Source organism: Pelobates fuscus, chromosome 4 (assembly GCF_036172605.1).
Source record: "Pelobates fuscus isolate aPelFus1 chromosome 4, aPelFus1.pri, whole genome shotgun sequence".
Classification (NCBI taxonomy): domain Eukaryota; kingdom Metazoa; phylum Chordata; class Amphibia; order Anura; family Pelobatidae; genus Pelobates; species Pelobates fuscus.
The window spans coordinates 389212289-389227806 of record NC_086320.1 but is presented as its reverse complement, the minus strand read 5'-3'; the positions used below and the strand labels follow the sequence as shown (position 1 = coordinate 389227806).

General features: G+C 51.3%; 1 protein-coding gene across 1 annotated transcript; it reads left to right on the top strand.

Moving 5' to 3' along the window:
• The first annotated feature begins 471 nt into the window (after window positions 1–471).
• LOC134609279 (gastrula zinc finger protein XlCGF17.1-like) lies at window positions 472–9417 on the top strand. The gene is made up of 2 exons (XM_063452937.1): window positions 472–533; window positions 7029–9417. The coding sequence occupies exon 2, from the start codon at window positions 7127–7129 to the stop codon at window positions 8012–8014; it is 888 nt and encodes a 295-aa protein (XP_063309007.1). The 5' UTR covers window positions 472–533; window positions 7029–7126; the 3' UTR covers window positions 8015–9417.
• The last annotated feature ends 6101 nt before the right edge of the window (window positions 9418–15518 follow it).

Sequence of the window (15518 nt, the reverse complement as noted above, 5' to 3'; positions counted from 1 at the left end):
CCTCCTCTCTCTGTCACCGATTAACCCCTGAATGGCCAATCCTCCTCTCTCTATAACTGATTAACCCCTGAATGGCCAATCCACCTCTCTCTGTCACTGATTAACCCCTGAATGGCCAATCCTCCTCTCTCTGTCACTGATTAACCCCTGAATGGCCAATCCTCCTCTCTCTGTCACTGATTAACCCCTGAATGGCCAATCCACCTCTCTCTATAACTGATTAACCCCTGAATGGCCAATCCTCCTCTCTCTGTCACTGATTAACCCCTGAATGGCCAATCCTCCTCTCTCTGTCACTGATTAACCCCTGAATGGCCAATCCACCTCTCTGTCACTGATTAACCCCTTGTGACCCGGATGTTGGTCTGCTCAGCCTGTCTGTCACTCAGGGGATGCAGTAGTTACGGCGCGGGGGCTGCCGGGAGTTGTAGTTCCGGGTGCAGGTGGCCGAGCCGTGTCTGGGGGCTGCAGGACTCCATGTCCCAGCATTCCGCGCGGCTCCGCCTGCTCTGCCAGTGCCGGGAGCCAGCCGGGTAAGAGGGGAGAACCGGGGAGTATAGGGGGGCGGTTTGGGGGTGCTTGTATGGAGGAGGGGGAGGGAGATGGTTTGGGGGTGCTTGGATGGAGGAGGGGGAGGGAGATGGTTTGGGGGTGCTTGGATGGAGGAGGGGGAGGGAGATGGTTTGGGGGTGCTTGGATGGAGGAGGGGGGAGGGAGATGGTTTGGGGGTGCTTGGATGGAGGAGGGGGGAGGGAGATGGTTTGGGGGTGCTTGGATGGAGGAGGGGGGGAGGGAGATGGTTTGGGGGTGCTTGGATGGAGGAGGAGGGAGATGGTTTGGGGGTGCTTGGATGGAGGAGGGGTGGGGAGATGGTTTGGGGGTGCTTGTATGGAGGAGGGGGGAGGGAGATGGTTTGGGGGTGCTTGTATGGAGGAGGGGGGAGGGAGATGGTTTGGGGGTGCTTGGATGGAGGAGGGGGGAGGGAGATGGTTTGGGGGTGCTTGGATGGAGGAGGGGGGGGGAGGGAGATGGTTTGGGGGCGCTTGGATGGAGGAGGGGGAGGGAGATGGTTTGGGGGTGCTTGGATGGAGGAGGGGGGAGGGAGATGGTTTGGGGGTGCTTGGATGGAGGAGGGGGAGGGAGATGGTTTGGGGGTGCTTGGATGGAGGAGGGGGAGGGAGATGGTTTGGGGGTGCTTGGATGGAGGAGGGGGGAGGGAGATGGTTTGGGGGTGCTTGGATGGAGGAGGGGGAGGGAGATGGTTTGGGGGTGCTTGGATGGAGGAGGGGGAGGGAGATGGTTTGGGGGTGCTTGGATGGAGGAGGGGGGAGGGAGATGGTTTGGGGGTGCTTGGATGGAGGAGGGGGGAGGGAGATGGTTTGGGGGTGCTTGGATGGAGGAGGGGGGAGGGAGATGGTTTGGGGGTGCTTGGATGGAGGAGGGGGGGAGGGAGATGGTTTGGGGGTGCTTGGATGGAGGAGGAGGGAGATGGTTTGGGGGTGCTTGGATGGAGGAGGGGTGGGGAGATGGTTTGGGGGTGCTTGTATGGAGGAGGGGGGAGGGAGATGGTTTGGGGGTGCTTGGATGGAGGAGGGGGGAGGGAGATGGTTTGGGGGTGCTTGGATGGAGGAGGGGGGGGGAGGGAGATGGTTTGGGGGCGCTTGGATGGAGGAGGGGGGGGGAGATGGTTTGGGGGCGCTTGGATGGAGGAGGGGGAGGGAGATGGTTTGGGGGTGCTTGGATGGGGGAGGGGGATGGTTTGGGGGTGCTTGGATGGGGGAGGGGGATGGTTTGGGGGTGCTTGTATGGAGGAGGGGGAGGGAGATGGTTTGGGGGTGCTTGGATGGAGGAGGGGGAGGGAGATGGTTTGGGGGTGCTTGGATGGAGGAGGGGGGAGGGAGATGGTTTGGGGGTGCTTGGATGGAGGAGGGGGGAGGGGGATGGTTTGGGGGTGCTTGGATGGAGGAGGGGGGAGGGAGATGGTTTGGGGGTGCTTGGATGGAGGAGGGGGAGGGAGATGGTTTGGGGGTGCTTGGATGGAGGAGGGGGGAGGGAGATGGTTTGGGGGTGCTTGGATGGAGGAGGGGGGAGGGAGATGGTTTGGGGGTGCTTGGATGGAGGAGGGGGGGAGGGGGATGGTTTGGGGGTGCTTGGATGGAGGAGGAGGGAGATGGTTTGGGGGTGCTTGGATGGAGGAGGAGGGAGATGGTTTGGGGGTGCTTGGATGGAGGAGGGGTGGGGAGATGGTTTGGGGGTGCTTGTATGGAGGAGGGGGGAGGGAGATGGTTTGGGGGTGCTTGGATGGAGGAGGGGGGAGGGAGATGGTTTGGGGGTGCTTGGATGGAGGAGGGGGGGAGGGAGATGGTTTGGGGGCGCTTGGATGGAGGAGGGGGAGGGAGATGGTTTGGGGGTGCTTGGATGGAGGAGGGGGGGAGGGGGATGGTTTGGGGGTGCTTGGATGGAGGAGGAGGGGGGGAGGGGGATGGTTTGGGGGTGCTTGGATGGAGGAGGGGGGAGGGAGATGGTTTGGGGGTGCTTGGATGGAGGAGGGGTGGGGAGGGGGATGGTTTGGGGGTGCTTGGATGGAGGAGGGGTGGGGAGGGGGATGGTTTGGGGGTGCTTGGATGGAGGAGGAGGGGGGGGAGGGGGATGGTTTGGGGGTGCTTGGATGGAGGAGGGGGGGGAGATGGTTTGGGGGTGCTTGGATGGAGGAGGGGGGAGGGAGATGGTTTGGGGGTGCTTGGATGGAGGAGGAGGGGGGAGGAAGATGGTTTGGGGGTGCTTGGATGGAGGAGGAGGGGGGGAGGAAGATGGTTTGGGGGTGCTTGGATGGAGGAGGAGGGGGGGAGGGAGATGGTTTGGGGGTGCTTGGATGGAGGAGGAGGGGGGGAGGGAGATGGTTTGGGGGTGCTTGGATGGAGGAGGAGGGGGGGAGGGAGATGGTTTGGGGGTGCTTGGATGGAGGAGGAGGGGGGGAGGGAGATGGTTTGGGGGTGCTTGGATGGAGGAGGAGGGGGGGAGGGAGATGGTTTGGGGGTGCTTGGATGGAGGAGGAGGGGGGGAGGGAGATGGTTTGGGGGTGCTTGGATGGAGGAGGAGGGGGGGAGGGAGATGGTTTGGGGGTGCTTGGATGGAGGAGGAGGGGGGGAGGGAGATGGTTTGGGGGTGCTTGGATGGAGGAGGAGGGGGGGAGGGAGATGGTTTGGGGGTGCTTGGATGGAGGAGGAGGGGGGGAGGGAGATGGTTTGGGGGTGCTTGGATGGAGGAGGGGGGGAGGGAGATGGTTTGGGGGTGCTTGGATGGAGGAGGGGGGGAGGGAGATGGTTTGGGGGTGCTTGGATGGAGGAGGGGGGGAGGGAGATGGTTTGGGGGTGCTTGGATGGAGGAGGGGGGGAGGGAGATGGTTTGGGGGTGCTTGGATGGAGGAGGAGGGGGGGAGGGAGATGGTTTGGGGGTGCTTGGATGGAGGAGGGGGGGAGGGAGATGGTTTGGGGGTGCTTGGATGGAGGAGGGGGGGAGGGAGATGGTTTGGGGGTGCTTGGATGGAGGAGGGGGGAGGGAGATTGTTTGGGGGTGCTTGGATGGAGGAGGGGGGGAGGGAGATGGTTTAGGGGTGCTTGGACGGAGGAGGAGGGGGGGAGGGAAATGGTTTGGGGGTGCTTGGATGGAGGAGGAGGAGGGGGGGAGGGAGATGGTTTGGGGGTGCTTGGATGGAGGAGGAGGAGGGGGGGAGGGAGATGGTTTGGGGGTGCTTGGATGGAGGAGGAGGAGGGGGGGAGGGAGATGGTTTGGGGGTGCTTGGATGGAGGAGGAGGAGGGGGGGAGGGAGATGGTTTGGGGGTGCTTGGATGGAGGAGGAGGAGGGGGGGAGGGAGATGGTTTGGGGGTGCTTGGATGGAGGAGGAGGAGGGGGGGAGGGAGATGGTTTGGGGGTGCTTGGATGGAGGAGGAGGAGGGGGGGAGGGAGATGGTTTGGGGGTGCTTGGAGGAGGGGGGGAGGGAGATGGTTTGGGGGTGCTTGGATGGAGGAGGAGGAGGGGGGAGGGAGATGGTTTGGGGGTGCTTGGATGGAGGAGGAGGAGGGGGGGAGGGAGATGGTTTGGGGGTGCTTGGATGGAGGAGGAGGAGGGGGGGAGGGAGATGGTTTGGGGGTGCTTGGATGGAGGAGGAGGAGGGAGATGGTTTGGGGGTGCTTGGATGGAGGAGGAGGAGGGAGATGGTTTGGGGGTGCTTGGATACGGAGGGGGGGAGGGAGATGGTTTGGGGGTGCTTGGATAAGGAGGGGGGAGGGAGATGGTTTGGGGGTGCTTGGATAAGGAGGGGGGAGGGAGATGGTTTGGGGGTGCTTGGAGGAGGGGCGGGAGGGAGATGGTTTGAGGGTGCGAGGAGGGAGTTTGCTAATCTCTCTCACTGTATCTGAAGAGGCAAAGTAGTTATGGTGCTTGGCGCGTTACTTTAAATTAGCTGAAGAACCTGAATGAGACACAGAGGGATTAAGGGACTGCGCTGTGGAATATGTTGGCGATTTATAAATGGTGTTATAGTAATAGTGACCTGACCTACAACATCGCAACAAAAGGACATGGTGGCTCTCTAGGAAGTCCCTCCGAATTGGCCACCCTCCACAGTAACCAAAGAAGTTACTTGTGCACTATCCCAAATCCCTGTGCATATTTACTTAAAGGACCAGTATAGTGCCAGGAAATCAAACTCGTTTTCCTGGCACTATAGGTTCTTTAGGTCCCCCCCCCCCCCACCCTCAGGGCCCCCCTCTTGCTGGGTTGAAGGGGTTAAAACCACTTACCTCAATCCAGCGCCGGGCTCCCTCTGTGCTGGGGAACTCTCCTCCTTCTTCCGACGTCAGCGCCAAATATGCATGGCTGCAAGAGCCGCACTCACAAACCACCCATAGGAAAGCATTACTCAGTGCTTTCCTATGGACGCTGGCGTCTTGAATTGCGGAAGCAACTCTAGCAGCTGTCAGAGCAACTAGAGGATGGATTAACCCATAGGTAAACATAGCAGCTGTAGGGTTAAAACTAGAGGGACCAGGCACCCAGACCACTTCATTGAGCTGAAGTGGTCTGGGTGCCTATAGTGGTCCTTTAACTGGAGGTTTTTAGCATCACTCCAGTGGCCATTAGATGGAATCACACCTGCGACAAGGCAAACCTCTTAGGCGGGCCCTACATTAACAATTCACCTTGCTTCTCTCAGGTTCAGGTAGACAAACTCTGAGACAGAGACATACTTAATAACCCTTAACAGAGAGCACATGGGGTGGGCAGCAGCATTGTAACATGACTGTGTGATACAAAAACATGTCCTGCGCTCAAACTCCCACTACTCCTGGGCAGCAGCAATGACCATAGTACACAGCCCCAATACATACAATGAAAATCAAAGAAAAGTGCGACTTGCACACAAGCCCAAATCCCTGTGTATATTTCCATAACTGGAGGTTTGTGTTGGGGCTTGTGACAAACTCACTATTTTCCCTGTGCCTCAGACATTTCCCTTCTATTTCTTATATTATGTTCCCTGAACCTCATTCACGTTTCCCCAGTTTGGGAGCTCCAATCTACCAAACACCAACCACCCCCCTGGCTCATTAACTACAAACTAACCCCGTAAAACTGAACAACACGTGCTGTGGAAAACTGTAGCCATCTTGTCACATGAACACAGGCAGCGGCGCTTGGTCATCAAGCGTATGGAACTCCAAGCTGGATACAGCCTCGTGCGAACCTCCGTCATCTTGCGTCGACGCCTGCTTCTTTTCCCGACAAGACAGCTCTGTTTAGTAGGAATGTTCGCACCAGCTAGGTGAACAATAGCTGCCTATGAGCCCGGGGAACCGTTCAACAGTTTATTCGGTTCTAAACTCCTGAAAGTGACCGACCGCTACCACTATTTCTAAGGAGCTAATTTGGGCACATGCCACGTGTGCGAAAGCTAGCTCTCTTATCTCCCAGTCACAGAGGCGCCTGGGCTGGCTTACTGTACAACTGAATGGAGACCCCATGCTGAGGGTCTGTGTATATTAGCTGGCCACTGGGCCATAATAAAACATTCTTCTTGTACCCTTCATCAAGTCTTGGCTGATGTTTGGGTATACCAGAGCTATAATCACTGCTTCACTTCGGGACCTGGGAGACTCTTCAACAGATATACTCAGTCGGAGTATAGAGGATCCGTTACAGGGCTGTACTATGGTCATTACTGCCGACCAGGAGTAGTGTGAGTCTGAGTGCAGGACTTATTTTCGAATGTTTTTATTTGCATCACACAACCATTACAATGCTCCCGCTCACCCCATGTGTTCCCTATTGAGGGTTAATAAGTATGTAGGGTTTTAGCAAGGTGAATTGTTAGTGTAGGATTCACCTAAGAGGTTTGCATTGATGAGGCAGGGGAGCTTACATCTAATGGCCATTGGAGTAACTAAACACCTCCAGTTATGTAAATATACACAGGGATTTGGGCTAGTGTGCAAGTAGCTATTTTCTTTTGTTTTTACTGTATGTATTGGGGCTGATGTGTACTATGGTTATTGCTGCCGCCCAGGAGTATTGGGAGCAGCACTGTATTTGTAAGTCCCTCAACAGTGACATCGCCGCTGGTGGTCTGGTGGGGAAGTGGAGGTAAAGGTAAGTCCTTTGTGGGCAATCTCTATCCAGCTCGGTCCTCTATGGTCCCGATGCCATTGCGGTAGTCTTGCACATGAGTGATTAGGTCTATGTGGGATCCCACGAGCCCACAGTATCCTCCACAGACACAGCCAATCAGTGATGACGGCTGCAGGGATTGACTCTAGCTCCGCCTTGTGTAAAAAAAAAAAAAAAATCAGGTCAGGTGGAGGATAAATAGTTATCCCTGTATATCTCTTGATACTCTCTTTATAAAATATTAATTTAGTAAGATAATCCATCCTGCTGCAGGTCCCTGTCTATCGGTCAATCACAAACCAGACAATGTCGTCCTCTTGTTGTAATTGCTGTTCATAATGTATTTGTTTGTGTTTGTAGGTCTTGCCATGAAATAGCATCCTTCTGACAGTGCCTAAATCTTCTCCACATGCTCCAGAAGGAATCTCCGATCATTATTGTTAGCCAAGTCCCCCAGAATGAGGAAATCTAGAAAATCCTGCCTCAGGACTCCAGAACCAACATTAAATATTGAGAAGAAAATTATTGAAGAACCCAAACACATAGAGTTGTCCAAAAAACAAGTAAAGGAACTAGAAATAAAGAAGCCTCCAAGGAAACGCCGAAGGGCGCCGGCTAAATCAGATGCTTTCATCTGCGGTGACTGCGGCAAGGGAAGTCCATGTAAGTCTGCTCACTTAAGGCACATGAAAACCCACACAGGAGAACGTCCATATATGTGCGATGACTGTGGGAAAAGGTTCATCCAGATCTCAGAGTATAAAAACCACCAGAGATCTCACACCGGGGAGAAGCCATACACCTGCTCAGAGTGTGGCAAATGCTTCAGCCGCTGCACCTACCTCACCATGCACATGAGGACCCACACTGGTGAGAAGCCATACATGTGCTTGGAGTGTGGAAGGAGCTTTATTCAGCACCCACATCTGGTCAACCACCAACGGATCCACAGTGGAGAGAAACCCTACATCTGCTTAGATTGCGGCAAGAGGTTCAGCCGCAGCTCTACCCTTGTTATCCACAACCGGACACACACAGGGGAACGGCCTTACACCTGTGAAGAATGCGACAAAAGCTTCCTGCGCAGCTCGGATTTCCAGCGGCATCGCAAGATCCATCAGGCTAAATCGCCCCATACCTGCCGAGAGTGTGGGAAAAACTTCAGCCGGAACTCCCTTCTTATTAAACATGAGCTCGCACACACGGAGAAGAAACCGCACATGTGTGTAGAGTGTGGCAAACGCTTCATGTGTAACACAACATTTCTGCGGCATCAGAACACGCACAGAATTAACTCTCTATATGTGTGCTGGAAAAAAATTCAATCGGGGATCCCTTCATTGTGAATTTCAGCTTTCTTTAAAGGCCGATTGGAGAGCTGTTACTTTCATCGATTTCTCCTCCGGCCTTGGGAGTGGGAACGTTCTCGGTAGCTGTAAATGATACAGACCAATACAGACTGTGACAGCCCTTAAACGGGTTCACTCCAAAAATTGCCAGTGTTTTGTTTATTTCAACACGCCAACCTTGATCTGCTTCTAGCTTGTCTCCTTATGTCCACAGCTGTGCCAGTCCACTTACCTCCATTAATCTAATCTCCTGTGGAGCAGGATGATACATTAAGAGGAGGTTAAGGATATTTTAGAAGTTTGCTTGCTTCAGGTTACAATGCATTGAACATTAAGATAAATGAATAACTGAGAAGAGCACAGTAACTGCGGTCTATTAGCAACTTTCATAGTTTGATGACTTTACAAAAATTGTCTTACATTAGGACACTTCTATCCTACTGTTAAGTGTTCTAGACTAGATTTGTCAGGAATAAACACTTAAAATGAATGGCCCTTCTAAGTAAATGATGTCATTCACTTGTGCCCTATGGCTGGAGGCCCAGAGCCTACTTAGTACATTATGCAAGACCATAATAATTCTATCTGGAAATGGTAGATTGTAGATCATGTTTGAGGATCCGAACCCCTCTCCATGAATGCTGTTATACTATGGCTGGGGGTCCAAACCCCCCTCAGTAAATGGTGTTATACAATAGATCATGGCTGGGGGTCCCAACCCCTCTCAGTGAATGCTGTTATACAATAAATCATGGCTGGGGGTCCCAACCCCTCTCAGTGAATGCTGTTATACAATAGATCATGGCTGGGGGTCCCAACCCCTCTCAGTGAATGCTGTTATACAATAGATCATGGCTGGGGGTCCGAACCCCTCTCAGTGAATGCTGTCGTACAATAAATCATGGTTGGGGGTCCGAACCACTCTCAGTGAATGCTGTCGTACAATAGATCACGGCTGGGGGTCCGAACCACTCTCAGTGAATGCTGTCGTACAATAGATCATGGCTGGGGGTCCGAACCCCTCTCAGTGAATGCTGTTATACAATAGATCATGGCTGGGGGTCCGAACCCCTCTCAGTGAATGCTGTCGTACAATAGATCACGGCTGGGGGTCTGAACCACTCTCAGTGAATGCTGTCGTACAATAGATCATGGCTGGGGGTCCGAACCCCTCTCAGTGAATGCTGTCGTACAATAGATCACGGCTGGGGGTCCGAGCCACTCTCAGAGAATGCTGTCGTACAATAGATCATGGCTGGGGGTCTGAACCCCTCTCAGTGAATGCTTTGATATAGTAGATCTTGGAACGGCGATAAGATCCTTGTTATCCCAATGGTTAAACTACTAACCTTGCTATACATAAAACAACAATACAAAGTTAAAATAAAAAATAGAAACCACTGTGTTTATCAAGGAATTATCTTTTAGAAAGATTGCGGGTAAGGGGCTTTTTACACCCAGACTAACGGTGTGGCCTTAAATTTCCGTGGCTCTCTTCCTTGTCTTCATGAAGTTTGTCAGTCTTTATCATATCCATTGGCCATGGTCTTCCTGTCACTGAGTAATATCACAGCGATATTGGCTGGGTGTGTAAAAACCACGTCCAGCCTGTCAACGCTGTTCAAATATGGACAAAACTGATAAGTTGGAAGTAGAATGTCTGCATTAACACCTAATGTGTGTGTGGGGGAGCCTGGAGTGTTATAAACCCACCCAGTATAACTGTAACCTAAACTACACAATATATCTAACGTGTGTGGGAGCCTGGAGTGTCCCTTTAATAATATAAACCCACCCAGTATAACTAACTGTAACCTAACCTACACAGTGCACCTAACGTGTGTGGGAGTCTGGAGTGTCCCTTTAATAATATAAACCCACCCAGTATAACTAACTGTAACCTAACCTACACAGTGCACCTAACGTGTGTGGGAGCCTGGAGTGTCCCTTTAATAATATAAACTCACCCAGTATAACTAACTCTAACCTAACCTACACAGTGCATCTAACGTGTGTGGGAGCCTGGAGTGTCCCTTTAATAATATAAACCCACCCAGTATAACTAACTGTAACCTAACCTACACAGTGCACCTAACGTGTGTGGGAGCCTGGAGTGTCCCTTTAATAATATAAACCCACCCAGTATAACTAACTGTAACCTAACCTACACAGTGCATCTAACGTGTGTGGGAGCCTGGAGTGTCCCTTTAATAATATAAACCCACCCAGTATAACTGTAACCTAACCTACACAATATACCTAACGTGTGTGGGAGCCTGGAGTATCCCTTTAATAATATAAACCCACCCAGTATAACTAACTGTAACCTAACCTACACAGTGCATCTAACGTGTGTGTGGGAGCCTGGAGTGTCCCTTTAATAATATAAGCCCACCCAGTATAACTAACTGTAACCTAAAATACACAATGCATCTAACGTGTGTGGGAGCCTGGAGTGTCCCTTTAATAATATAAACCCACCCAGTATAACTAACTGTAACCTAACCTACACAGTGCACCTAACGTGTGTGGGAGCCTGGAGTGTCCCTTTAATAATATAAACCCACCCAGTATAACTAACTGTAACCTAACCTACACAATATATCTAACGTGTGTGGGAGCCTGGAGTGTCCCTTTAATAATATAAGCCCACCCAGTATAACTGTAACCTAACCTACACAGTGCACCTAACGTGTATGGGAGCCTGGAGTGTCCCTTTAATAATATAAGCCCACCCAGTATAACTAACTGTAACCTAACCTACACAGTGCATCTAACGTGTGGGAGCCTGGAGTGTCCCTTTAATAATATAAACCCACCCAGTATAACTAACTGTAACCTAACCTACACAGTGCATCTAACGTGTGTGGGAACCTGGAGTGTCCCTTTAATAATATAAACCCACCCAGTATAACTAACTGTAACCTAACCTACACAGTGCACCTAACGTGTATGGGAGCCTGGAGTGTCCCTTTAATAATATAAACCCACCCAGTATAACTGTAACCTAACCTACACAGTGCATCTAACGTGTGTGGGAGCCTGGAGTGTCCCTTTAATAATACAAACCCACCCAGTATAACTAACTGTAACCTAACCTACACAGTGCATCTAACGTGTGTGGGAGCCTGGAGTGTCCATTTAATAATATAAACCCACCCAGTATAACGAACTGTAACCTAACCTACACAGTGCATCTAACGTGTGTGGGAGCCTGGAGTGTCCGTTTATTAATATAAACCCACCCAGTATAACTAACTGTAACCTAACCTACACAGTGCATCTAACGTGTGTGGGAGCCTGGAGTGTCCCTTTAATAATATAAACCCACCCAGTATAACTAACTGTAACCTAACCTACACAGTGCATCTAACGTGTGTGTGGGAGCCTGGAGTGTCCCTTTAATAATATAAACCCACCCAGTATAACTAACTGTAACCTAACCTACACAGTGCATCTAACGTGTGTGGGAGCCTGGAGTGTCCCTTTAATAATATAAACCCACCCAGTATAACTAACTGTAACCTAACCTACACAGTGCATCTAACGTGTGTGTGGGAGCCTGGAGTGTCCCTTTAATAATATAAACCCACCCAGTATAACTAACTGTAACCTAACCTACACAGTGCATCTAACGTGTGTGGGGTCCTGGAGTGTTCCTTTAATAATATAAACCCACCCAGTATAACTAACTGTAACCTAACCTACACAGTGCACCTAACGTGTGTGGGAGCCTGGAGTGTCCCTTTAATAATATAAACCCACCCAGTATAACTGTAACCTAACCTACACAGTGTGGGAACCTGGAGTGTAACCTGAACTTTAAAGGGACACTATAGTCACCTGAACAACTTCAACTTCAGCTGGCGCATAGTTCCCGGCAAACATAGCGTGTTCGCCACGGCGGGCGAACATATGCGCGGTTCGATCCGCCCCCTATTCGTCATCATTGAGTAAACTTTGACCCTGTGCCTCACGGTCAGCAGACACATTCCAACAAATTAGCAGCACCCCCTCCCTTCCAGACCCTCCCACCTCCTGTACAGCATCCATTTTATCTGCATTCTTAGATAGAGGAGGGAAAGTGTAGCTGCTGCTCATTTGATAGGGAAATTGATAGCTAGGCTATCAGGCTATTCAGTGTCCACTACAGTCCTGAAGGACTCATCTGATCTCTGCTGTAAGGACAGCACCCCAAAAAGCCCTTTTTAGGTCTAGAACATCAGTCTGCTTTTTTTGTGTGTGTGTGTGTGTGTGTAATGTAATTGCAGTTGCCTGCCTGCCAGCTTCTGTGTCAGGCTCACAGTGGATACTGTGCCCAGTGCCACCACTCATATCTGGTGTCACAATAGCTTAAGCTTGCATTTAAAAACAAAACTTTTTTTTTCACTGTAATAGATTGAACAGCAGTTAGTTGTCTGCAAGTGCCTGGGTGTCAGGCCTTCAGCGTGTACTCTGCCAACCTCTGCAAGTGCACTTTGCCACTCATATCTGGTGTCACAATAGCATGCCTTTAAAAAGAAAAAAGTTTTTCACTGTAAGCTAATAGCAGTCAGTGTCCTTAAAGCGGGTGGTGTCAGGCCTTCAGCATGTACTCTGCCAACCTCTGCGAGTGCACTTTGCCACTCATATCTGGTGTCACAATAGCATGCCTTTAAAAAGAAAAAAGTTTTTCACTGTAAGCTAATAGCAGTCAGTTTCCTTAAAGCGGGTGTCAGGCCTTCAGCGTGTACTCTGCCAACATCTACCAGTGTACTTTGCCACTCATATCTGGTGTCACAATAGAGTGCCTTTAAAAAGAAAAAACTTTTTCACTGTAAGCTAATAGCAGCCAGTGTCCTTAAAGCGGGTGTCAGGCCTTCAGCGTGTACTCTGCCAACCTCTGCAAGTGCACTTTGCCACTCATATCTGGTGTCACAGTAGCTTGCACGCATAGTAGCACTAATCCAAAAAAACGTTTTCCACTGTTATAGATTGAATAGCAGTTAGTTGTCTTCAAGCGGGTGTCAGGCCTACAACGTGTACTCTGCCAACCTCTGCCAGTGCACATTGCCACTCATATCTGGTCTCACAGTAGCTTGCACGCATAGTAGCACTAATCCAAAAAAAATGACAGAGGCAGGCCACCCCGCAGGGGCCATTGTGGTCGTGGTGCTTTGATTCCCTTTTGTCCTAGAATAATGCCCAGTTTTCAGAGGCCTCGAACCCTGAACTTGAAAAGTTCTGAGGACATAGTTGACTGGCTAACACAGGACACCCAATCTTCTACAGGAGTCTGAGGCGTTCAAACAATTTGTGGCTATTGGGATACCGCAGTGGAAGGTACCCGGCCGAAATTTCTTTGCACAAAAGGCAATCCCCAACCTGTACTTGATTGTGCAAAAGGAAGTAATGGCATGTCTGGCACACAGTGTTGGGGCAAGGGTCCATCTGACCACTGATACCTGGTCTGCAAAGCATGGTCAGGGCAGGTATATCACCTACACTGCGCATTGGGTAAACCTGCTGACGGCTGCCAAGCATGGAATGTGTGGCTCTGCAGAGGAGTTGGTGACACCGCCACGACTTGCAGGCAGGCCTGCTGCCACCTCCTCTACTCCTCCTACTCCATCCTCTTCCATAACCTCCTCGGCTGAGTACTCTTCTGCTGCTGCGTCTTGCTCCACATCAACGGCACCCCCCCAGCTCCCCAGGTACTATTCCACATCCCGGATACGGCAGTGTCACGCCGTCTTGGGTTTGACTTGCTTGAAATCAGAGAGTCACACCGGACCAGCACTCCTGTCCGCCCTGAACGCACAGGTGGAAAAGTGGCTTACTCCGCAGCAACTGGATATCGGCAAAGTGGTTTGTGACAACGGAACAAATTTGTTGGCGGCATTGAAGTTGGCAAGTTGACACATGTGCCGTGCATGGCACATGTGTGTAATCTGATCATACAATGCTTTGTGCATCAGTACACAGGCTTACAGGACGTCCTGAAGCAGGCCAGGAAGGTGTGTGACCATTTCAGGCGTTCCTACGTGGCCATGGCGCACTGTGCAGATATCCAGTGGCGAAACATGCCAGTGAGGCGCTTGATTTGTGACAGCCCGACACGTTGGAATTCAACACTCCTATTGTTCGACCGCCTTCTCCAACAAGAAAAAGCTGTTAATGAATATTTGTATGACCGGGTTGCTAGGACTGCCTCTGGGGAGCTGGGAATTTTATTGCCACGTTACTGGACGCTCATGCGCAATGCCTGTAGGCTCATACCTCCTTTTAAGGAGGTGACAAACCTAGTCAGTCGCACCGAAGGCGACATCATACCATTTGTTTTCTTCCTGGAGCGTGCCCTGCGAAGAGTGCTGGATCAGGCCGTAGATGAGCGTGAAGAGGAAGAGGAAGAGTTGTGGTCAACCTGCGGCAACGATGGAAGAGGATTGTGAGGAAGAGGAGTCAGAGGAGGAATGTGGCTTTGAGGAGGAGGAGGAAGACCAACCACAACAGGCATCCCAGGGTGCTCGTTGTCACCTATCTGGTACCCGTGGTGTTGTACGTGGCTGGGTGGAAGAACATACCTTCATTGAGATCACTGAGGAGGAGGAGCGGGAGATGAGTAGCTCGGCACCCAACCTTGTGCAATGGGGTCTTTCATGCTGTCGTGCCTGTTGAGGGACCCTCGTATAAAAAGGCTGAAGGAGAACGACCTGTACTGGGTGTCCACGCTACTAGACCCCCGGTATAAGCAGTAAGTGGCTGAAATGTTACCAAATTACAACAAGTCGGAAAGGATGCAGCATTTGCAAAATAAATTAAAAAGTATGCTTTACACAGCGTATAAGGGTGATGTTTCCCGTTCCTCCTCCTCACACAGAGCAAAATAGGGACTGTTCCCCCTACATAGGGTCACTTGGCAGATATGGATTGACACCTGTCCTCAAAGCCACTGATACACACTGACACAGAGCAGAATAGGGACTGTTCCCCCTACATAGGGTCACTTGGCAGGTATGGATTGACACCTGTCCTCAGAGACCATGATACACACTGACACAGAGCAGAATAGAGACTGTTCCCCCTACATAGGGTCACTTGGCAGATATGGATTGACACCTGTCCTCAGAGACCATGATACACACTGACACAGAGCAGAATAGAGACTGTTCCCCCTACATAGGGTCAATTGGCAGATATGGATTGACACCTGTCCTCAAAGCCCCTGATACACACTGACACAGAGCAGAATAGAGACTGTTCCCCCGACATAGGGTCACTTGGCAGATATGGATTGACACCTGTCCTCAAAGCCCCTGATACACACTGACACAGAGCAGAATAGAGACTGTTCCCCTACATAGGGTCACTTGGCAGATATGGATTGACACCTGTCCTCAGAGCCCATGATACACACTGACACAGAGCAGAATAGAGACTGTTACCCCTACATAGGGTCACTTGGCAGGTATGGATTGACACCTGTCCTCAGAGACCATGATACACACTGACACAGAGCAGA

Coding starts and splice junctions, on each gene's coding strand:
- LOC134609279 (XM_063452937.1), top strand. CDS start 7,127: ATGAGGAAATCTAGAAAATCCTGCCTCAGGACTCCAGAACCAACATTA.